Source organism: Hydractinia symbiolongicarpus, chromosome 10, assembly GCF_029227915.1.
Source record: "Hydractinia symbiolongicarpus strain clone_291-10 chromosome 10, HSymV2.1, whole genome shotgun sequence".
Taxonomy (NCBI): Eukaryota; Metazoa; Cnidaria; class Hydrozoa; order Anthoathecata; family Hydractiniidae; genus Hydractinia; species Hydractinia symbiolongicarpus.
In genome coordinates this window covers 1,203,493-1,229,252 of record NC_079884.1, presented here as the reverse complement: position 1 = coordinate 1,229,252, position 25,760 = coordinate 1,203,493, and the positions used below count along the sequence as shown (strand labels likewise).

General features: G+C 40.2%; 1 protein-coding gene across 1 annotated transcript; it reads right to left on the bottom strand.

Annotated features, from left to right (window-relative positions):
- Nucleotides 1-346: 346 nt before the first annotated feature.
- LOC130612778 (uncharacterized) lies at nucleotides 347-5,025 on the bottom strand. The gene is made up of 5 exons (XM_057434135.1): nucleotides 3,669-5,025; nucleotides 2,821-2,940; nucleotides 1,708-2,310; nucleotides 450-530; nucleotides 347-363 (listed from the first exon to the last, which is right to left on the bottom strand). The coding sequence occupies exons 1-5, from the start codon at nucleotides 5,023-5,025 to the stop codon at nucleotides 347-349; spliced, it is 2,178 nt and encodes a 725-aa protein (XP_057290118.1).
- Between the last annotated feature and the right edge of the window lie 20,735 nt (nucleotides 5,026-25,760).

The window sequence follows — 25,760 nt, the reverse complement described above, 5'->3', positions numbered from 1 at the left end:
TGGATTTTCACTTTAAAAATGTTATGTTTCAACATGGGAAATTGCCTTAACAACTAGAGAATCATACCATTTCTTTTAGAACCTTCTATCCTTTTTTAATCATTGCATTTATGTTTTTTTTAATTCAGCACAAAAATACTGAAAAATGTTAAATTTTGGCTGTTGTTAGGATTTGACAGATAGCCCTGTAATGAAAAGTAAACAAGACATACCCCCTTCAAATTATCCTTCAAATTTTTTCCAGTAGTACAAGTAATATAATACTTAGTGAATGTTAAAATTTTCCTTGTACATGAGTGATAAAGTTGGTTTTCATACATTTTGGTGCAAAATATTACAAGGTAACTTAGTCAAACAAATAACCTATCAAAAGAAGACATTCCAATAAAATTTGTTTAGGTTTGTAATTATTTGCTTGGACTAAACCCTAAAGTGTAGGAAATGCTTACCAGTGTTTATGCCTAGTTTAGAAGATTGGCATAATTTCAAGTGCACGGAGTATCCATTGTATTTTTCTGGAAACTCTAAAGCTAAGATCTTGAATTATAAGTTACTACCACATTCATGTTAAGTAATTTTTATTTTATTTTAAGTAACTGCTGGACATTTGTAGTATTAATTTCAGTGGATTTGAGTTATTTTAAAAACTTTCAGGTCAAAACAAGAGTAGTGGAGGGGGTTTATTGTTCACTTAAAGGGTGTTTGATAAATATTTGATAAAAACTTTTAAGAAAATCTAAATTTAAGTGTAAAATCTTTTAACAGACTATAGTTTAGTTGACAATATTTAAAGCATTATATTATTTATTTAAAATTCATAACGGAGGAGGAGGAGAAGGGTGTTGCGACAAGCGTATTCTACCTTGTTATTATTATTTTTCCTAAATGGTATCGACTAAAAGTCTTGCAGTATTACATTTTAGCTAGCGTCATTTAAAACATAATAATCATAACGAAGGAGGGTGCTACCACAATAATTATCTGTCATGTTTTTCACTTGTATATATTATAACTATTTTAGCGAAAATAGCTAATTTTCGTTAGAAATCACATAAACTTTTGTTAAACCATGTAACTATTTTTGTGATTGTTAATTGTAGATTGACATTTAACCAAGAACAAATAACATCATTGATTATCTTCTATGCTCATTATACTATCACGAGATGGGATGGGAAAATGTATTGTTATTTTTTTCAATATTTTTCTTTAAAAAATTTTTGCTTGATATTATTATTTTTTCGTTTTTGTGAAAATTAGTGTAAGTAAGTAAGTAAATACATTTATTTGTTAAGTTAGATTACAAAAAATAAACTTTTTAAAAAAAAAAAAATTGTCTAGAGTATAAATAATGCAATAATCTAACCTAACAGGAGAGCTAGTCAAATAGATAAATCTAATCAAGAACTAGCCCCCCTGTCAACAAAAAAAAATAAGATAGACATATATATATATACGTGGTAGAAATAAATTAGAAGACAAAGACAAAACAAACAAAAAAACACAAGAAAAACAAACAAAAAAACACAAGAAAAACAAACAAAAAATCAATAAATGAAATAAGATAAACAAAAATTAAACAAAATTAAATAAAAAAAAAAATATAGCTATATATATACAAAAAATGAATAACTAATTAAACTTAAATTTAAATTTAAGTGTAGCAAATAAATTATTAGTTTATATATATTCCTTATAAGTATTTACTTAACAATTGATTTGTAATTATTTTTTTGCACTGGTTTTTGGATAGTGATGACAGCTTTTTATCACTGTGTTGGTTATTAATTGTATTCCAGCAACGGATTGATTGATATTTTATACTATAAATTCCATACCAAGTGGTACTAACATTTGGAAGTATTAGGTTATTGTTTGATGCATTTCTAGTATTATGGGTATGAGTATTTGTAACCAGAGTGAAAATGCCTTGCAGAGGTTTAGGCAAATTTTTATGATAATGATCATACGCAAATAAAAAGTCTTTCAGCTTAATTGTGTCAGGAAAAGTAAGTATTTTGGATTTATTAAATAATAGAAAAGTAGGGCTGTTTGCAGGTTTGAAGTTCATAATTTTAATTGCTTTATTTTGAAGGGAGATAATTCTATTCAGGTAGGTGCTTTTGTTATGTCCCCATATTTGACATCCATAAGTTAGATGTGATGAGAAGATAGCATGATATATATTAGTTAAAATATTATAGGAAACATAGTGTCTTATTTTAGATAATATCCCAATGGATCTGGATAGTTTTACTTTAAGATTATCTATGTGTATATGCCATTTTAAATGTTTGTCCAGAGTGATCCCTAAATATTTAATAGATTCAGAAGGTAAAATTTTATGGCCATTGATTTTTATTTTGATATCATAGTCAATAGATTTGTTTGGATGGGTAAAGAGGATGATTTCTGTTTTACTAGCATTTAGGGATATTTTGTTGGCCCGGAGCCAGTTGCAAAGGAATCTTAGATCAAGGTTTAATTGCTTCCTTATTGATTTTAAATTATCACTAATTGTCAGTAAGTTAGTATCATCTGCAAAATGGTGGACTGTTGAGTATTTAATTGCATTGTTTAGATCATTAATATAAATTAGAAATAGTAAAGGTCCAAGTACAGACCCTTGGGGTACTCCTATTGTTATATTTTGGACATTTGAATCAAAACCATTTATTGAAACATATTGTTTTCTGTTACTAAGGTATGATCTGAACCAGGAGTTAGATAGTCCTCTAATTCCATAATTTTCAAGTTTTTTTAAAAGGATAGTATGATCAACAGTGTCAAATGCCTTTTGCAGGTCAATGAATGTTCCACATGCAAAGTTGTTGAAATCTAAAGTTTCTCTTATTTTCTCTGTAATACTGAAGAGTGCATTATTAGTGGAATGATTTTGTCGAAAACCAAATTGTAGATCATAAATACAATTGTGATAGTCTAAAAAATTGTATAATCTGGAGTGCATGAGTTTTTCAAAAATTTTATTAATATTAGAGAGGAGTGATATTGGGCGGTAATTGTTACATTCTAGACTAGATCCTTTATTTTTATATATAGGTATAATTTTTGCAATTTTTAAGTTATCTGGATAGATGCCAGTCGAAAATGATAGATTTATTATCTCGCATAGGGGTGTTGATACATTGAATTTAAAAGTTTAAAAATATTGCTGGGTATACTAAAAAGTCCGTTTGTTTTATTTTCATTTAAAGAAGATATCAGTGGTATTATTTCATTTTCAGTAGTAGGATTGATAAAAAAAGAATTGTGATTTGCGTCATTAAGGTAATTATGGAATGGTTTATTAGAAGGTGAAATTTTATTTTGAAGTTTTACTCCTACTGTGGAAAAATAGTTATTAAAGCAGTTAGCAATATCAACAGGATTATTGTTAATTTTATTGTTAATTTTTAGGCTAGTAGGAACAGTGGATTTCATTTTGGATATGCTAATAATGGTTTTGATTCCGTCCCAAGTTTTTCTAATGTTATTCGAGTTTTCAAAAAATTATTTTTGATAATGTTGTTTTTTACTTTTTCTGATCAAATCAACAATTAAATTTCTGTATTGTTTATAATTATTGTGTAACATATTTTTATAATTATCATTCTTTCTGTAATTTATGAATTTTTTCAGTAATTTATCTCTTATAGTGATAGATTTACATATTCCTTTTGTAATCCATGGTTTAGATTGTTGCTTGTATTGTTTTTTTGACATCTTCTTTAAAGGTATATGCTTATCTAATAATTGGTTTATTGCATGATTAAATTTATCAAATGAATAATTAGGATCATTTTTACTCAGAGAAATTTCATTATCCCAATTAATTTTAGTTAGGTCAAGTAGAAATGCTTCTTCGTTGAATTTTGAATAGTTTCTTTTATAAATATTTTGTTTTTTAGAATTGGATTTTATGTTCAAATTTGGAACCAATAAAAATTGAGGTAAATGATCAGATATGGATGAAGTTAGGTTTCCTGAGATACAATTGGAAAATTCAAGACAGTTCGAAAATATGTTATCAATTAGCGTTTTAGATCTTGGTGTTATTCTTGTTGGTAGTGTAATATGTGGTATACAGAGATTTGAAAACAAATTATTAATGAAATCTGAACTTTGATCGTCTTTACTGATGTTGAGTAAATTTATATTAAAATCACCGGATATAAAAACACTTTTGTCTTCATTCATAGTTTTGTTAATTATTGGTTGAAAATAGTTAGAGTTAAAATCATCAATTGACATTCCCGGATGTTTGTACACACAGCCTACAATTGTATTTTTTTTACGAGGACTAATTATTTCAATAAATATAGATTCTAATTCTTTAGATTTGTATATATTCAGATCATCTCGAATCTTACAATTAAAGTGATTGCGTACATATAATAATGTCCCTCCTGCACTGGATTCAGTGGGAGTGTGGAATAGTTGATAGCCTTCTAGATTAATATCGTAGTTTGGATTCAAATTTTTCATAATTTTTGTTTCAGTAATAGCTAAAATGCTAAAATCAAAATTTAAGATATTTAATAAGGTCTCAAGATCGTGTTTATGTCTAGATAAAGAAGCTATATTCAGATGGAAAATAGAGAAGAAATTTTCAGATTTAAATTTTGACGAACAGAAGTCATTGATATCATAATATTGACATTTAATGGTTGGATTATCATCATCATTAGCTTTATTCATGTTGGATGACAAATTGTTAAATTCTTTTAGAAGAGCCTCGATATTTTCTGAAGGTGTTATATTAAGTTGAGAAGATGTGTTACATTTAAAATTTATGTTTTTTGAATTGAGAAAAAATTGATCATTATTTAGATTTTGAAAAGGTAGTGTTTTAGCTGTGCAATCAATACAAAACCATGGTGTTGTGGACTGTTTTAGTAAATTATAACTGGTATTATCTAAGTTGTTACATTTTATATGAATCCAGTGGTTACAAATATCGCATTGAATTGCTCGGTGGTTATTATTAACATTTTTTTTGCAGATGTTACAGGGAAAATTGGTCATAGGTTGTTAATTTGTATAAAAGTAAATAAGTGCTACAGGAAAATAAATAAATAAATATTAATAATCAAAAAAAATAAATAAATAAATAAATAAATAAATAAATAAATAAATAAATATATATATATATATATATATATATATATATATATATATATATATATATATATATATATATATATATATATAAATAAATAAATCACACAAAACACCAAAGGGAAGCTACTTAGTAAATGTTATTCTCACGAGAATTAAACTGGTGGTTGAGTGGACACAAAACACACACAGGGGAGTAAATAAGTTGGATGAAAAGTAGTTTTAGCTTTCAGATTATTAGCTAAAATAATAAATTGGATAATTCTAGAAGTATATACTATATATATAGATGCAAAGAAAGGGAGAAAAACAAAATCAACAAAAATGCAGTCTGAAAGTTTACTCAGCACAAGGTTTGTCATTATGGAAATTTAAAAATGACGGTTCACATGAATATAATAGACCAAAAGCGCACCGTTAAATTCATAATGGTAGAGACAGTAAAAAAGTATCATAAATAAACAGATAATAAGTTAGGTTAATACAAATTCAGTTATAGAAATCAAAATCAGGAAACATTCCTACTAATTCATATACATTGTTTATTTTTGTTGGGCGATCATTTTCATTAATTTTTATTGAAATAGATCCTTTCCAGGACCAGCATGCATGTATTTTAGCTTTTGTATACAGTTGACGACACATTCCAAGTAACATTAAGTCATATTGGCACAGGTTATCAGAAATAAAAATATCAGAACTATTCAGGTTAGGAGAAATTGACGTAAGATCAGTATCCTTTAACTTTTTTCTACGTTCCAGAGCAGTCTCACAGAACTTCCGGTTTACAAATTGGTTGGGCCCGTAGAACAACTAATTAAGTTGGAGTCGCCTAATATTACATTTCAGTTTTAAATTTTCGTCACTGGAATTATTGCATAAAATAATTATAAAATCCCAATAGGGAAGAATGCTGATTGTGATAGATAGATAGATATATCTATCTATCTATCTATGAAATGTATCCAGCAAGCCCATGGTTGATTTTTCTGTGCGTTTATGATTGTGTGAATCATGGAATAAATTTTAATAGTGGATCTGTAGGCGAAAAAAAATAAGGGTAAGTTTGCTATTTCAGTAAGACATTTGAACATTTTTTGTTCTTGAGTGCAGGATAATGTTTTCTTATCTATATATATTCCAGTTTTTACAATAAAATAGGGATCTCAAAATTTTTGCTAACAAGGCGCTAACGTGATTTTAAGGCTTGAATGGATTCATTTTCAAAGGTAAAATAATCAATTTTGTGGCTCGGTTTTGATCTAAAAAGATTGGGGTAAAAAAAATTGATTCATCCTAAATAGGCATTGAACGCTTTTAGTCTTCTATCTTATTCCAATTCAAAGAAACACCTGTGACATTACAGTTTCTAGTCCTAGACACATTCATAACACTAATTTCATTTTTTGTTATTTTCTAACAAAGAATTGTGCAATCAGGCAAGGGAAAATGCAGCTGCATGTCTGAAACAAAGGTTAAGCATATTTTCAATCAGACAAATACACCTCTTCACAGGTTAAATTGTTCGCTCGTTTTCTGTATAGAAAAAAGGAAGTAAACAGAGTGAATTTAATAAGGCTTTGACCATGGGCATTATATTTCTCATTTTCTAAAAAAATAATTAATGCCAGTGAAGTAATTGTGACTTTTATTTTCAAAATATTTAACAAAAAAATTAATTACTTCTATTTTTTCAATTGTCAATAAGAGCGTTATAACAAAAGAAAGATTTATTTCAACAATGGTTAGCGGAAACTGTGAATCGTGTATTTCAAAACTATGCCGAATCATGGCTTTCATTGAATTACCTTCTTAGCAGTATATACACAAACGTGTACATACGTTTGTGTATACTGGTTATAACAGTATTCTATATGTACTATTATATAGAATTCATAATACACTACGTATGTTATGCCTGTCAGGGAAATTCTCTTAATTAAGCTGTATAGCTTAATTTGGAGATCTCCTAAGCTGTATCGTACAACTTAATTAGGTATCATCTAAATAAGGAGGTAGAAAAATTTTTTCCCTGATTTCTTGACAAAATGTAAATTTTAGCAGAATCACTGCTGCAGCTTTTTCATCGTCAGTTTGACCACTACATTGTAAAAAAAGAATGGTATTTCCAGCACCCTGGGTTAAAAAGATATGGTATATATAGAAACAATGGTTCTTCGTAGCGATATTCTATTTAACCTGTACTGCATCCTAGTTAGGATGTCACATCACATGATACTGCCTATTTAAGCAACCATTTTTAAACTTCAAATTTAGTGGATCTCCAAGGTGCTACGAAAAAACTAATGTATTGGAGATGTTTATATGCACGTATTCAGTTAGATATAGCTATAGATGCTAAAATCCAGTTAAATATGTGTTTTCGACAATCAAAGTTTTGTACATATTAACTAAGCTGTAAAACAAACGCCTAATTAGACTGTACCATACAGCCTAATTAAGCTGACATCCAAATTAAGCTTGTACTGTGTGCGTCATATTAGATGTTGCAGGGAGTCTGGTATGTAGATTGCGGACCCTAATTGGATCTGCGTTGCTCAAAATGAGCATTAAATCCTCTAGGACTCCCCATCTAAGCCATGGCACCTCCTGATAATATTGTAAGTTTTGACTATAATACTGTTTGATGTTTTCTATCCTGAAATTGGTTTGTCCCCAAACGTTACGTGAGAGCGGTTAAAAGATAGTATGTATGTGGTAGTTTCAGCATAACAAACGGGTACTAATTGCCTCAAGAATGAAAAAACATTAGAATAATGACAAAATTGGCCAAATAACAGCTATATGGACGAGTTAGGTTGCAAACACGACACGAGGTTTCGTGGATGGCTCGCCAGCTGTACTGTCGCTCACAAAGTTGGGTGTGATACCGTTCCACCCAGTGAAGGCCGTCTACCCAAAATCGCGCATTTTTAACTTATCCCAGGTAGGGCGAATGGAATTCCGGCGGTTGTTTATGGACCGACACCACTTGTTCGACCTTTCTTCATTCCCCGTGTATTTCCTCAACGTTTTAGCAGCTAACGCGTGATGTGTATTACGGCTGGGAGCCAGCAGAACCCAGAGAAAAGAACGATTTCTATTATCAATCTAAGCTGAGACGTCTCCTAAAAACATCGAATTGACACTTGGATAAGGAACAGAGGAGCTTAGATACGCGCAGCTTTTAAAACGCCCGTGTTGATACTGGTGTGTTGTATTACGGTGTGCGTTGTATTACATTCATAGCAAGACTTAGCAAAACTTAAATGAAACCAGTACAGCAACAACAATATACAAAAAGTCTTCTTCCACCATACAATACTTACAATACAATACAACAGTCCGATTGTATGTAAATACTTCTATTTTTCGTTTAACTGATTATATTTCGCATAATTCTCCTGTAGCACAACGTTCTTTGACAGCCGCAACCAACCCCTCACAAAATCGACACTTCTATAGACCTTTTCAAGCCACACACACCGTCCTTGCAGCACTCGTAGCTAGAGTAGTACACCCTTATAACCAGGTTTTTGGTTTTCGACGGTCAAACCCCTATTAAAAAACGCTGCTTTTAGACCCCTTAAAACAGCTGTGACGTCACAGATTTTATCATGCCTCAAGTGAGTAAACACGTGACATCACGGCACTCGACAAAACTGCTGAAAAACGCGCATGCGCAAATCTATTTGAATAGAAAGGGAAATTCCCTACTCAAATTTTGTCCACTTCAAAAAAAACTCTGAAAGTCAAAAATCTGTATATAATAAAGAGAAATGAATTACTTCAGAAATGCAATCAGTAAATTATATAGTGCTGTCTCAGCGCCAGTAGCAGCAACACGTGATGCTCTTGCAGAGAGACTGCAGAGCCTGCGAGACACTGTTACTTTTTATTATAACAGGGCGAGGGAGCAAATTGGTGGACGGACGACGCTGCACGATGAAGTCGAGAGAGAATCGCGAGAGGATTTTTACGATGCTGGAGACATACAAGACGAATACAGAGGAGTCGAAGACATCAAGCACATGTTCTCACAAGAGAAAAACCGATCCGAAGGCGTCGAAGACATTCAGCATATTTTTGATGAAAATGACACACAGATGTTGGAAGACGGAAATCGTGTCAAGACATGGCGGTTTAACAAGAACCTTAATCACCCACTGGCGGAGGCCATCATGCGAAAAATTACGCCCTACATAGACATGAGAGTCAAGGTAGTCTACAGTTTTGCTTGCACCATCTACGAAGCAGGAGGTGGTACAGCTCCGTATCACAAGAGCAAGGGAAGCGAAGGGTCGCTTACGAGCCTAGCTGACATCGAAGCCTTTATCGAAAAATGCGAAATGCAGCGATTAGATCTAGGAGATCATGAGTTTTGGGGGAAGGCGTACTTGCCACCAGAAAGAACAATCGAGACCCCAGGATCATACGAAGGGAAAATAATCTTCCAGCATGTGCAGATCAAGATCATCTCCACAAGGGAGCCCTTGTTAGGTTGTGGACCTTTACCAGACTGGTTGCGAAAGAAGAGGTGCATCTACGCTGTGGATGGTAAAGAAGAGCGAACGGACAACCTATGTGTCTGGCGATGCCTAGCCATCGAAAAGAGGGCCGGGGTACAACGTGGAACAGAGTACCTTACAAGGCCAGCCCTCACACTAGCACGCGAGTACTACGAGAATCCCAAACTAAAACGGAAAGAAGTACGTGCTACGAAGCTTGTTGACTTCGAGGGCATAGCGAAGCGTTTCAAGATCAACATCAGAGTCTTTGAACCCAAGACCAACTCTGAGAAAGCGCCATGGAGACTCGTGTACGGTCAGAATCAATACAAAAAAGATTTAGGCACGATCAACCTTGGTATGCTGGATGGACACTGTTTCTACATCAAGGATTTAGACGTACTGGCCAACAGAAATGGGAATGCGAAGTCTGCAAGCAAATGTTTACAAGCAGCGGAGATCTTACGAGACATAAGAAGATATGTAAAGGAAAAAAGTCGACTATCATCTGCAAAGGAAAAAAGGTCAAGCGCATGCCTAGCAAGTCAGAGAGGGTCTTTTACGGTGAGGGTTTTAGCTATGACGCTTGTAAATGGATCGAGCACATGTCGAGGGAAACTAAAAGGCACATTCATCACGCACTCTGTGGGCATGGAGGAGAACGAGTGATTCGCTACGGGGAGAAAAAAAATGAGGTCTACAAGGTAGACGGCTATGAACCTCAAACCAGGACAGTCTATGAGTATCACGGTTGCAAGTGGCACGGATGCCCCTGCCAAGGAACAGCAAACATAAACAGATATACAGCCACCAAATCCAAGGAGGAAGGCATCCGAAAACTTGGCTACAACCTCGTGGCAGTGTGGGAGTGTGAGAGCCCACCCAAAGCCAAGAGGTACTTCAAGAAAGAATTTCGACCCTACCCTCACTACATCGTGTTTGATTTCCAGGCACTTTTGCTCCCTCTGAATCAGCGGCAAACATCCGATCTAACATACATCTCGGAGCATGTGCCGGTCAGCGTCGCTATTCACGATAGTCTGAACGGAGATCCAACGTTCTTGGAGCACGATGATCCCAAGATCTTGATTAAACAGTTTGTGGAGCAGCTCGAAAAGAGACACGCCCTCATCGTGAAAGAGGTGGAGAGAATGCACCCGAGACCCAATGATTTTAACATGCTTTCAGACAATACTCAGAATGCATGGGACGCGTGGGAGCATCAAGTGCCTGTGATCGGTTTTAACAGTGGCAAGTATGACCTGAACATGATCAAGCGGTACTTTGTCGATCAAATTGCCAGATACGATAGCGATAAGATCAAAGTGGCGAAGAAAGACAACGACTATATGTTCTTTACGACCTCGAGGTTCAAATTTCTCGATATCAAAAATTTTATAGCTCCTGGCATGAGCTACGACCTATGGTGCAAGTCTCTGGATTGCAAGCTCGAAAAGCTGGTGTCCCCATACGAGTGGCTGACGAGCTATGACAAGCTAAACCACGTCGGACCCGTGGAGCACGAACACTTCTATAGCAGTCTTAGTGGGAAAAACACCCTCTCTACTGAAGAGTACGGAACATTCCGTGCAGAGTTTTACAAGCGAGGCTGCGTCACCATGATGGACTGGTTGCGTGAGTACAATTTAGCCGACGTGGAACCTTTCATCGAAGCCGTGGACAAGACCTGGCTGCAGTACTACGACGACGAGATAGACATTTTGAAAGACGCGGTAAGCATTCCAGGTGTGTCGATGCGCTACGTCTGGAACAAGTTTCTACGACTGAATCCAAAGCTAGAGCTATACGCGCCAGGAGAACCATGCAAGCACAAGTGTGAAAGCGAGCCGTGCGAAGGGGAGGGCTGCGAGGCGTGCAAGAAAGCTCGAGAACAGTGTAAAGAGTGTGAGGGTAACGTTTGCGATGTGTGTAACGGCAGACCATGCGAGGTTTGTGGTGGAAAGAGAAAAAGAGGTGAGAATTGCGAGACGTGCAAGGGGCAAAAGTGCAAGACATGCAAGGGGAAAAAGTGCAAGACATGCAAGGGAAAATGTGCAGGGGGATGCAAAGGAATGAGTTGCGAGGCGTCCAAAAAGGTGCGAGAGACTTGCACTGAGTGCACGAAGAATGAGGCGTATGAACTGCTTCAAACAGGCATGGTGGGAGGGTCTGCCATCGTGTTCTGTAGGTACCACGAGAGAGACGTGACGGGTATCAGATCCCATATCTATGGTCGAAACAGTAAAAAGTGCAAAACCATTCTTGGATATGACGCGAACATGCTGTACCCGAGTACGTTGATGCAAGACTTTCCTTGTGGAAAGGAGAAGCTGATCAAGGTGCCTACACCGACAGCGAAACACAATCTCGAGCTACTAACACAAGGTGTGCAAAATGGATCCCTCTTCGGTTTTGCGCAGGTCGACATCGAAGTGCCGAAGGAGCTGTATGACAAATTTAGCGAGATGGCTCCGCTATTTGTGGTCAAGGAGATACCCGACGATCAAATCCCTGAGCACATGCACGAGTACCTAAAAGCAACAGGGCGCAAACGTGTTCCAGGTACACGTAAGCTTCTAGGGTTGATGAAAGCTAAAAAGATCTTGTTGTACACTCCGGTGATAAAGTGGTACCTCGACCATGGCCTGAAGGTGACAGCGTTTCACCAGTTCATCAAGTACAAACGAGGTAAGCCATTTGCATGGTTTCCGGAAGAAATTGCGGATGCACGACGACAAGCCGATAAAGACTCTGACAAGCGTATTGCGGGAGATACAGCCAAGCTGAAAGGGAACTCGTTCTATGGGAAAATGATCGAGGACCTAGCGAGACACGCGAACACCATCTTTACGAGAGATGAAAAGAAGGTGGATGCAGCGATGAGATCGCCATACCTTGAAGATCTTGAAGAGATAGGTGATGCTTACGAGATCAAAGAAGGAAAGAAAAAGGTGCATATCGACAGAGCATACCAGTGCGGCATTGCGGTGTACCAGCTGGCCAAATTGCGTATGCTTGAGTTCTATTATGACTTCATCGACAAGTACGTGGATCGTCGAGACTTTGAATATATTTACATGGATACGGACAGTGCCTATTTTGCCATCTCTGGAGAAGAGTTACGTGATGTCGTTCACCCTGAACTGCTTGACGAGTACGACAAAGACGTGAAAAACTGGCTCGTCACCGACAAGTATTCGAGTCGAACAGGAGGCTTGTTTAAGCTTGAGTTCATGGGGTTTAGGATGATTGCCACGACAGCCAAGTGCTATTTCGTCGAAGGGAAAAAGGGCACAAAATTCTCCTGTAAAGGCATGTCGAAGAAGCATAACGCTATGACATGGGAGAGGTATAAGAACGCGTTGAATGGCTCTATTGACACTGCGAAAAACGTAGGTTTCCGGGTGCGCAACCAGGGGATGGTTACGTACGAACAAAACAAGCTGGGCCTCTCAGCGTTATACGATAAGCGGAAGGTGCACGCTGACGGCGTACATACCTCCCCTCTTATGTTGTGAATAGTGAGGTTTCCCCGTCCATAGTTTTGTGAAGTACCACTTCACAAAAAGTAACAAGATGGAGGACAGTAAAAAATCTACGCACTGTAATTACTCTTTTTTACTCAACAATTTCAAATAAAAATGATGAACGACATAGGCCTCACTATAGCAATAATTCTTCCGTACGTCTTGATCGTGCTCTGCTTTTTGCGTTATAGAAGGCTTCTAATAAAGATGAGCGAGATTACAGCTATATTTGATGTTGTAGACACACCTGTGGAAGCTTTTGAACATCGTGAAAAACCTATCGACAAACGTCAAGCTTTGAAAGAAGCTATACGCAAAGGCAAACAGCATCTCTTGCCGAAGAAATGTACTGAAAGCTTTGCTGACAAGGCATCAGATGAGGCGATCGAAAAGCGTATGCGGAATTCGTTCAACGTGAAATTCACGAGAAGGGAGAAAAGACCGCCAAGGCACTATCTTCACATGCGATTAGCATGTACGCGAAGGCTGTAGGTAATGTTGTTCAACTCGATAGTGCGGAGGGTCTGAAAAAGGACATTGAGGAAGACCCAATTATCAAGGACTCCATGGCAGATTTGGGGATCCTTGTGTACTCTGCCTTTGGAAAATTTCTAGCGCCACTCTTGGTTGCTGCTCATACTATTAATCACACTCAGCTCTCCGTGAAGTCCAAGACAGATAAAGAGCGAGATGATGAACAGCAAGGAGAAAATGGGGAGCACTCAGATATTTAACAAAATGGAAAACTGGAAATTAAAAAGGCAGTATTGGATGGCAGACGAAGACGAGTACCGAAATGTCCTAAATAAAACTGCAAAGCTAGCCGAACTCTCGCGAAAGCGAAAAAACCACGCATACGTAGAGGAATTTCTAAAAGGGTGGGAAGCCCTGTTCGCGTACGGAACCTACGCATCCGAAGGAGAGGTAGAGCCCAACTTTTCAGCATCTGAGGCGTGGAAGCTGATGCAGGATTCTGAAGACGCACACCTTGACGAAAAGACGAAAAGTTTCAAAAGGCAGATGATAAACTTTATGCGCGCTCTAAAATGGATGCAGTGCTGCGGACGTCTCACGCCTGACAAAATCCAAGCCATCCATGAGATCATGATGCGCGGGGAAAAACACAGGGGCGGCAAACCCGTGCTGACAGGGAAATACAGGACGACTAAGGCATTTGCTGGTTTTCACGAATTTGCCCCTGTTTCTGCAATCCCAAGGTTAGTGATAGACGCCCTGGATCGATACTACTCTACAGAGACTGACGATCCGATATGGAACGCGGTAAGGTTGTTTATGGACTTGATTAATACCCATCCATTCGAAGATGGGAACGGGAAGCTATGTAGGCTCGTTATTTCCCACGTACTTGTGGAGAGTGGAATGAGTCTCTTTCCAGTTTTGCTTAGCTCGTTCCACAAACGCGGCAGGCGCCATTACCTTCAGGCTGTTATAAGGTTTGAAGAGAGACCATTGTTATTTTACACGATGGTCTGTAGGTCTTTGGTGAAGGTATGGGATAATTTTGAGCAAAACTTGGCTCTACTAGAAAAGTCGAAAATTCACTGATTCGTCACTACAAGGAAATTTTGTAAAACTCTTTACAAAATTTTTAGCCCAAGCGTGCCTTTGGTCGTTTAAAACAGTAGATGGCTTTTCCTTCGTTGTAGGTCCCTGTTGAATCGACAGTCACCTCTACCCCCGATCTGGGGCACTTCAGATAAAGACCTCTTTTCATCTACTATTTTTCCAAGAACAAGTCTAAATAAATGGGTGAAGAGCAATCTAACCAAGTCATAACCAAGAAGAATGAGGGTCGTGTTGCTGCTGGCAAGAGACTTGCTGAATGGAATCGCAAGAACAAGGCTGACTTTTAGAAGAACTTGGACAAAAGTACTTCGCAAGAGGGTCAGGAACCTGTCGCAAGTCCTCACAAGTTCCGGGACAGTGCATATCTCTATGGCGCTGGAGGTCTAGCTGCCGTACTTGCTGTTTGCGTGACAGTCTATTACATACGTAAGAAGCCTGCTGAAACCGTCTCCACAGGTGCGCCAGCGGATCGCCTGGCGGCTCAGCATGAGCAAGGGCCGTCTCAACCCACGCAAAAACAACGCGATCGCCTGGCGACCGTGTCAGCGGAAGGGCGTCATATCGACATTTTCAAGATGCGATAACCTATAATAAATGAGCTCTAACGTGACACCCAAGGAGAAAGAAATTATCGACATGATCTATGAAACAGTCGTGGACCTAGGCTTTACGTTCACTTACGCCATAACCAGGAAGAAATTTCTGGGAATCTCTAGCCCCAGCACCAAGATGGATACCAGCGACGTGCTGAAGATGTTGGCTTACTTTTCAGCGGGTCGAGGCTCGCGGAAAATGGCGGTAGCAAGGGGGTGGATACCTCTATCTATCGTACCAAAGCCTAAGTAAGTCTACAAGGTTTGTGTCTGCCCAAGGCAAACACGAGTGACCCGAAGGACCTAAAATAAAATGACTCTAGACATTGTCAAGGAGCCGCATACGGCAATCTTTACTGGACCGACAAGCTGTGGCAAAACGCAGCTTGTCCTGGATTTGCTTGAAAACGAGTATAGGCAGCATTTCGACAACATTGTCATTCTATGCCCTACAATCCGCTGGAACAAGACCTATAAAGAGAGATCCTCGCTATGGAGGGATGACTACGTGTTTCTGATAGAGCCCAAGGAGCAGCTGTTCGAATGGATCCAAAAACTGTCGTCATTGCTGGAAGAGACGTTGTTTATCGTTGACGATATGATAGCCGACGAGAGTCTCGACAAAACTCGTGGTGCGTTGATAGAACTAGCTGTTTCGGGTAGACACAGAAGACATAGCTTGTGGCTGCTAACACAAAGATATAAAAAGATCCCAATAACAGTAAGGGATCAAATGAAACAGCTTTTTGTCTGGTATCCGAAGAATCGAAAGGAGTTTGAGCTCATTCATGAAGAGAACGATGTAATTTCAAGTAGGGAAGAAATTTCTATTATTAAGGCTCAGCTCAAGAAGTCCAAGCATGCTTGCTTGTACGTAAGACTGGAGCATCCTAGAAGTTACAAGATTGTTGGTTAGACTCTTAACATATAAGAAAAGATGGATAATGAGAGCGTAATTAAAGCTGTGTATCAAGCTCTTTTGAGAGCCAACACGACTCGGGATATTGAAGAGTTATGCGAAAAATATCCATGGCTTCCTCAGTTTTTTTCGTTATTGGACCTCGTGATGAGTTCTGTCCCAAGCAACCTGGTTGGAATTATTCCAAAACTACAAGATGAAAAATATTACCATTGAGACCAAGATAAATCGTATTTTCAGATCCCTTCCAGCCCGTTTTAAACAAACCCGCAAGCAGCTCAGAAATAACAACGGCAATCCCCACGATATCTTCATCTCTCTCGAGGGACTCAAGTGGATGGAAAGCAATACAAGAGACCCCGATATTCGAGGTAGACTGCGAGCACTTATAGATGCATATAGCACGACGGCTTAGTCCTATTAGATGGTGCCCTGGGGACGAGGTAAGTATTAATGTGAACCTGTGGCTCACATTAACTACACATGTTGTTTCAAAGAGCACCGTCCATGCAACATGATCCCCGAAATTCCAAAAACTCACAAGCAAAATGTCTCTTGTGGTTGATTACTTTAAAGGAAAGCAAGTCCGATCATTCTTTGTTCAGGATAAAGGTCAATGCATCGTAGCCTCCGATGTTTGGAGAGCCGCAGGCTATAAGCGGGAAGCGGGAGTAAAAGCTATTCAGAGACTTGTTCCCAACAAGTACAAAATACGGAAAGGTGACGCTGTTGTTGACCTCCAGAGGGTGGACAGATCTGTCCACCCCCAGCAAGATACAGTTTTGCTGACGGAACCAGGCCTTTATTGCTTCCTGTTTAGGTGTGGCAGACCTGAGGCAGCACCATTTTTGGATTGGGTTGTTGAAGAGGTTTTACCTCAAGAGGTCCACAAGCTTGCTGGAATTGTAGAAGAAAATCAAGCGGCGCTGGCTCTGCTCAACGACGAATTGGAGTACAAGGATCGAACGATAGCCGTACAAGAGCAAGAAATTGAAGAACTACATAACCGAGCCGTTCCTCGCCTTGAGGACCCTAGAAAGGATAACGGAATGGTTATAATCCAAAAGAATAACGATGATGAATATCCGTATGTCGCTATATGTGGGCAACAAGGCTATGTAGCGCAAAAGATTCGCAACAAGTTAACAGATCATCCCAACAGTCAACTCGTCGTTCTTGCAAAAACCCCAAATGCCATTGTACATTAGGCTCCGAGAGCGTGGATGCATTGAAGTAAATCCCGAACGTCCAAGGCACTTTCGATTAGGTCGTAATTATACACATCAGAGATTGATGGAGCTTGCCGAGATCTAGGATTTTTTTTGTAACCCTGATAGATTACAAAAACTACGCTTATGGGTATCAACTGAGCGGTTCCCCCGTAGCAGGGGAACCTGTGAAATGGCTCGGGCTCGAGAAATTTACCATTGTATCACATGCTCTGGAGGTACTTGAACATCCTCTGGGATTAGCATGAGCTCCTCTGCCACAAAACTACGTTCGGGCCCACCTGCAAGATAGTACAACAGACGGCTAGACGGGCTTCGCCCTTCCGCTGACACAGCCTCGATACGGTCGATCCTATATGTCTTTTTGCTCCAAAAAGCGTCAGTAGCACGTCTTTTTGCATCACCATGCTCTTCTCCCGGTTGCAGTAGGTACAAGTAAAGACCGTCCTCAGGTAACGGCTTTTCCTCGGGATATTCCTCGCCTTTCGTAAGCGGTACTTCATCTAGCTTGATTGCCTTGTTGGGTTTCATACCGATCATGGCAGTCTTGGTATTGTTCATGCTTTTCACGATGGTGTGATGGTACTAGTCTCTTCAGTGACCAACTCTTGCGCGTCCTGAGGTTTGAAAAGTCTCTCAGCGAGCACCTTGTTATAGGACTCGACAAAGGCCGTGAAGGTATGATGATATTTGGTGGTTGCACGCTTAATCTCGACGCCTTTGCCCTCTAGCAGCTTCGTCACATCTGACTTGAACTCACTACCGTTGTCGCACTGGAAGATCTTCGGATAGCGTAAAGGTCCTGCTTTGCCTCCGGGCTTCGCGTAAATGTCCTTGATCATGTCGGCGACTTCGCTGGCTTTCTTCGTTCTCAATGGTCTAGCTACCTTGTAGCGCGAGGCTACATCGATCCCTGTGAGGATATATTTGTATTTCGAGCCATACAGGCGATCATGAGGCATGTAGAGCAAATCAAATTGGTGCATTTCATTAGGCCTTGTGATTGTAAAATGCGGGTAGTTAATGCGCTTGGGCCCCTTGATATGTCTGAGCCAGAGCAACTGACGAGATAGCCAGTGTACGACTTTCTTTTTAGGTAGTCCACTGTGCTCAGCGAGCAATTTAACAGCCTTCCGACCAGTCCATAAATTTTCAGGGGTATAGTAAATACTGCTAAATTTTTACGCTTCTTCCTGGGTAATGATATGCTTCGACATGTTTATTACATGTCGAAAACATTTTACACCCATTTGTACGCTGCAAAACCAAGGAGGGCTAGTGATCCTACGATGAACGTCAGTTCACCGTCTTGTTGCTGGTTGGAAGGCGTGTAGAAGTCGGATAACTTAGGAGCCTTCTCGATCGTTGCGATGTAATAGTCTCTCATACCTTCATCGAGCTCCTTCAAGCTCTCTCCAGCTTGCCTTTTCAGCTCTCGTTGATGGTTATACCAATCGATCTTTGCCTGCCGATCTCTTACCCACTGTTGCTGAGCTGCTTGAAGTTGTTCAATTGCTTTATCACGCTTTTTACGCTCGGTCTCACCATGGCCTGACAGCTTACTGAACAGATAGTTACTCCCCGCGAATGCTAGAGCGTTGATTATAGCCCCACCCGCGAGTACTAATATGCTTGCCATCTTTATTTTAATATTCGACACTGTGAAAACGCCCATCTAAGATGTTCAGCTGAGCATCTTGAAGTAGGAAAACGTAGCATTTAATATCCCCCGTTGTTCCGTCTGCCTTCTTTGTCATATGCAAGGTTATACCGTCTGACAATCTCTGTAATGGCCTTCCGGAACCGTGTAGACTATGATCAGGTGATGCTCGGAAATCAACAAACAGGGCGTATCTTTCTGTAAAGAACTGCCCAATCGTCACTTTGAATCGTGGCTACCGAATAAGTTTACAATCTGCTCGAGGTGATCTTTCGGGAGCATCGCGTGCGTGTAGAGCTCAATAGGCTCACCCTCGACAGTGATCGAGATTTTTTCGATCTTTGGGTTATAGAAGACCTCGTTAGCACCCGAGTAAGCCTTCACTTTCCCCGGATCTACGAACAATAATAATACGCCTTTTAAACTTTTTGCTGGAGTATCAATTTGCAAATTGTAGCTGGTATCAGCCTTTTTTATCGTGACAACCTTGCTACGGAGTACCCTTTCATAGGGTAGCGCCAAACGACTATACCGTGACATTATAGCGCTCGCGAGAGCCTCGTTATTAACCTTGTCAAACTCTAGTGCGATATTAGTGATCTTGTACGCACTGTCTGCGGGTTTAGCTGCCGTGCTTCCTGAAGACACCGTACCACCATCTTTGATAACGTCACCATATGATGCAAAATGTATAACGAATTGCAGCCTATCGTGTAGCTCTGGCTGGTAGAACGGCAAGTCTCGTGTCAATTCAAACATTTTTCCTAGAGGAATACAAAACGTGCTGCCATAAGCTGCGACGATCGCTTTTTCCTCATCCGTGCCTACATGATCAGTCGCTTTTACCTGTAGGGCGCGGATTGTACCGTCGTTCGGATTGATCCCCTCTAGGATCAAGTTGTTTTCCCGATCAAACTTGGGCAACCATAGGTCCTTGTAGGTAGCGAGCACCCTGTAGTCGCTAATATTTTGCACCTCGTTGCCATTCAAAGTGATACGAAGATTTTGCACCAAGGATTTACCTATATTGCTGACGATAGTGCGCTTCGTGGTTGTTCCCGTAAGTTCCAGATCGAAAAGTAGTTTGATACTAGATGGAAAAATTACATCGTTCTGCCCCATGTTGGGGATATCAACATACAAGTCCTCGTTCTGATTAATCGTACTAGGCACATGACTTACTTTTACACGCTGCTTCTTACCTTTCATAGACATCATCGTTTTAATTTCCGCGTAGGGGTCGAGCTTGGTTCCGAATATGTTACTCATGCTTTATTATTAGCTGATTTTCATTTCAAATAAATGCCGATTAATCCAATATACGAAGGAGACGACTTTACGTCAGAGGAAAAAATTTCAGACGAGGATTTCAGTAGGCCTGATGCCAGCTCCACGATAACGCCCGGTCAGCAGCAAGATCAGGAACAATCCGGCTCAGCACGAGACACCACGATAAAAATCAAAGGTCGACGATCTTTACGAACACCTTGGTGAGGAGCTGGGGCAGCCAATCGCGAGATATTACAATGAGTTTGAGGCACGAGGAAACAAGCTTCTTTTCGATGGCATAGAGATCACGAAAAGGCATGGTGAATTGAGGAGCGTTGCCGAGATACGGAGGAGGTTAGGTACAAATCGCTTGCGAACCATGGGGTTTACCGACTATACTACACCAAACAAAGGCAGTAAAGCAATGGCTCAGAAACTCCTTAACGAGATTGTTCATGTTGAACAGAAGGCCGATGATATCGAAATGATGCCGCTGCTCGAGAACGTCCTTGATGAAACGGAGAGTTTGATTGAAGAGACTCCTTTTAGCGCCAGCGAAGCCTTCACAGAGCGTGAAAGAAGAGGGCTCAACCTCAAGCTTCAAACGCTAAGGGGTAACCTGAAGCACTTGAAAAGCAAGATGATCTTCTACGACAGCGAGATCGCCAAAGCAGAAGCCAGGGTGAAAAGGCTTGAGACGAAGAAGGCTACACCTGGAGTATCAGAGGAACAGCAAACTATCTGGAATGAAGACCTTGGAAAGGCTAGGGAAGATCTAGAACGACTCCAAGATCAAAAGGAGGCAGTACGAGAAGCACACGGTTTACTATCATCTGACACTCAGAGCCAACTGAAATCAATTAAGGAAACGCTGATGAAAATCGCAGAAGGCGATAAATCTCTGGCTGAAAAGCTTAGAATCTTGTTCAAGGAGCAAGGGGTTACTATAGCTAGCATCGTGGCGGCTGTTGGTCTACTGATTTCCACCATCGTACTCACAGTTACAGGTAGAGGTTCCGCAACAGGCGCAGGAGGAAGTGCTGCAGGGAAGGGTTGTATACAAAAACAGCTGGAAAGGCTTGGAAAATTTTTGAAATACCTGGCAGGTAAGGCAGGTGCGGCGCTACCAGGGATTATTGGCACGGTTGTCTCGTTCTTTTTTAGAGTAGCAGCAAAAGTTGTTGAATACGCAGCCAAATACCTCTACATGGCGATCGCTGCCGCTGCTGCTCTTGTTGTGGCCTACGTTGGGAAGGGTGGCAAACTATCGTAGATGATCTAGTATGTTGACAAAAAGCATATTAGATCGCCTTGCGGCCATGTCAGCGGAAGGGCGAAGCCCGTCTCAGCATGAGCACCTATTTTTTAAGCCATAGATATGCTAAGATGAGACCTACCCCCACCGTGATAAGGGTGGCCTTCGTGTCCTCGTGAGGGTTTCCATCTCCTAGACCTGATTGAGGTATCGGTGGCATCGACATCTTTTCAAACCCCCGGGTTAGGGTGGCACCACCCCTCGATATTTCTTGCCGCGTAGCACCTCGTTTTAAACCCCGAGGCTGTGTGGTAATGGGCTTGTTGTTTAGGTCTAGCCTTATGCCAATCATCGCACTCGCCGGCGCGATCAAGATGTTGTTGTTATACCCCACAATTTTACCAATACGCAGGTTCATATCGGATGGTAGCATGTACACGTGGTGCATCACGGCAAAATTCACTGGGGTCCTGGCATATTGAAGCACCTTTTGAAACTCGGTGATATCGTGGCCTACGTTCTCCTCACGTTGTACCATGGCTTCGAATTTCTGTAGTAGTATCTGTCTCGCTGTGAAATTGTCAGCATCCGAACCTATAAGGGATGCCTTGGCATCAGCTTGGGACCCTAGTAGTAAAATCACGTAAACACGAATACTCTCGCTAAGCTTCGACAGACCTTCCGATGTCAGGCCTTGGCTCGTAGGCATGATAAACTTGGCCCAATCACCATCTACTTGCGGCCACCATCTACCATTTGTGAGCGAGGACATGAGAGCCTTGAACTTGTATTGGGCATTGGGGTCGGCACCATATTCACGACAAATCTGGGCATATCCAGATGTAGAGTAGAGGTTCTCGTATTGAGAAAAGCCGTCATCGTATGGCATGGGTACCTTCATTCTCGCTAGGATACGCCGCATGTGGTAATAGACGTGGAATTTAAAGATACTGTTGATGAGAGGCACGGAGCCATTCAAGTGTTTGGCGATTTACCCAAGGCGGTGCTAGTGCAATGACAAGCGAAATTAACTTGTATATTCCAGTAGCCAAGGGCTTGACCGGTCCAAATTACACTTACGGGGTCGTTCAACAGGTTAGTGGGGACTTTTATGGGGTATTTCGTGAACATCGAGAAGGTCACGGGAATGTGTGATTCTGTAGAAACGTAGAGGTCTTGATGCTCTAGATTAATTACACCGAGAGGCCATTCACCTCTATTGGACTTGTATTTTGCCTTGTGGTTATAGCTATAAATGTTCATGTTTCTTTAAAGAAACATGAGACAGCTGTATGTCACGGATATAGAGAAGCCTACGATTTTTGACGATTACCTAAGGCAGGACACGAGAATTGCCCTGAAATCAATAAGTATCAGGCCCGTATGGCTGAACCTCTACAGTAACAACGATTTTACAATACGCAAAGTAGGACCTGATCAGACTGTTACCCGAATTGAAATAATGAACGGCTTGTACAAGATCGAGGATATCGCGGCCATCGTCAACAGTCAAGCACAGGACAAGATTAAGCTGTTTGTCCTGAAAAATGGACTCTGTAGGCTTAGGGTTAGTGACGGGTATACTGTGGTAATCCATCGAAAACTACAGGAGCTTATGGGGCTACCCTACGACCCTGCAAAAAAGTACTTTACCAAAGGCGACTATGACAGCTACTACAAAACTGACGTGTACCAAAGATTAAGACTCGTTTGCCCTCAGCTGGATGAAGACGATTGCCTACTGGATGGAAAGAAATCAAAAATTCTTGCTTTGCTTCCCACGAAAGAGTTAAACGCATGGGGAGATATGCTTACATGGAGTTTTGACACTCCAATCTACCTTCCTTTGAAAGGCTCAACAGACAGACTGGAGTTCATGCTGACGGACGAGTATCATCATAAAAAAAATGTTTCGTTCGTCGGAATTACGATGCATTTACTCATAGAATAAATGGTAGATATGAAGCTTTACCCAACTTTGCCGCCAAGTGCGCCTGAGCATGAGCCTGATCGCCTGGCGGCTCCGCAGGAGCAAGAAAGTCAGGTCTACAGACTAAAAAAGATCGAAGAAATCGAGCAGTACCTGCGGTCTGAGATCAAAGAGAGAGAAAAACTATACAAAAAGTTCAAGCTTTGGGGGATGGGGCTTCGGTATGCTGATCATGGCATGATTGCTGTTACTGTCATCACCTCCGTAGCAGGTATTGCCACGCTTGCAACCGGATTCGGAGCCCCCATAGCAATTGGTCTTGAAGCCGCGGCTCTTGCAGTGGGCATGGGCCAAGTAGGTCTCAAGAATGCCTCAAAGCGACTAGAGCACAAGGTGCACAAGCACGAATGCATCAAACTCCTGGCAGAGTCGAAGCTAGACACTGTATACGATAAGATTTCCAGAGCGATCCAAGATGGTACAATTTCAGACTACGAGTTTACATGGATCATGCAGGAGAAGCAACGCTACATGTTGCTGAAGGAGCAGATCCGACAACGAACGAAAAAAGCTGTGAAATACATCAACGAGAATGAACGCGCAGAGTTGGTGGCACAAGGCAGGCAAGAAGCCAAAGATGAAATTTTGAAAAAACTTCAATCTGCGCAGTATGCCAGCGCTACTTAGAGTCTCCACCCGCTTATTCGTAGATCTAGTGTATTGTTCAAAACACTAGATCACCTACACAATTTCGATCACTTCTCCCGTATCTTGATCTATGAGCAAGTCGCTATCATGTACGACACGTCGCTGAGCGAGATCCCTCAAATATTGAGCTAGATTTTTCTCCCATGCAATTTTAGCACAAGGCTCGCAGTACGGTCCGTCCGTTTGTGTCGACGCATCCTTATACTTGACTTTGCATATGGCTTCAACAAGGTCTATTCGCTTCAACGTAGAGTACCCTTTGAGACCTAAGGTTTTAGCTTCTTGTCGCAGTTTGTCAATTTGTTTATGTGGCTGAGCACAACCAGGCTTTCGTTATTTTTGTGACTGTCTCCAGTCACAAAAGATTACTTTTTAGTCTTCCACTTCCACAAGGTCGTAATCATAGTAAAATTGACTAGGATTCTTCGTAGATTGTTTCTTTCCCAGTGATTTGATGAACATCTGACCTGTTCTACCTATCAAAGCTTCTCTCAGTACACTCGTTGCCCATGCTCGAAATCGTTCACCATCGCAATCGATCAGGGCGATGACAGTTGCATCACCTTTTTTGGTCTTGATCTCTTCAACATACTCAATTTTAAATATGATTCCAGTGGGAACATCACGCCACTTCATAATGCTCTCGTGTTCTGATTTCAAGGCATCAAATTTTTCTGCAGATAGGAAAGGCATCTCTTTATTATAGATTTTTTAAACCTCAACCAGGATTAAAATACTGGACATTACTTCCATAATTTAGAGATCTCGCGCTTTTCTTCCTCATCTAAACGCTCAGCTATTTTAATATGCACGTTTCCAGAAGTTATTCTATCGTAGCATGTGAGACGACGACGTGGTGATTACAAACTAGTTGGCAATTATCCGGAAATTGAGCTGTTAACTCAATATTTTAGTTTATGTGGTGTCGTTATAGCATAGTCATAAGAAAACAAGATTATGGTTATAGTAATGTCCATTTTCGTCCCCAAAGCTCTTTAAAATTAAAACCTCGACTTTCGAGGTTTATCTGGTAAGAGCTCTGGGGTCGAAAATGAGTAATATAAACTTTCAATGTTTTTTGTTATCTTTCTACGCATAACGTCTACGTCTATTTAGTGTTATATTGTAAAAAATATTTAGTTTATATACTTCATCTAATAAAAAAAATTTTTTTTGCATCTTGCATTCTGTTACTTCGCCCCTGCGCCTCGGGGTACTTTTGCATTGTGAACCACTTGTACCTTCGCGGGAAGCATGATGGCAACGGAAGTCACGGTTGGTTTGCGATGTGTGAGAGATGTGCTTTTTGTTGGTGTTTGTCGAACCTTCTCTTCTGCCTTGTCATGTTTATTGAATATTCCACCTAACCAAAGTGTCCTTGCTAGCTACGTATCCATCAAAGAATTTATAATTTAAAATAAAAACTGCAACGTTGATACGCGTTGGGTGCGTATCGA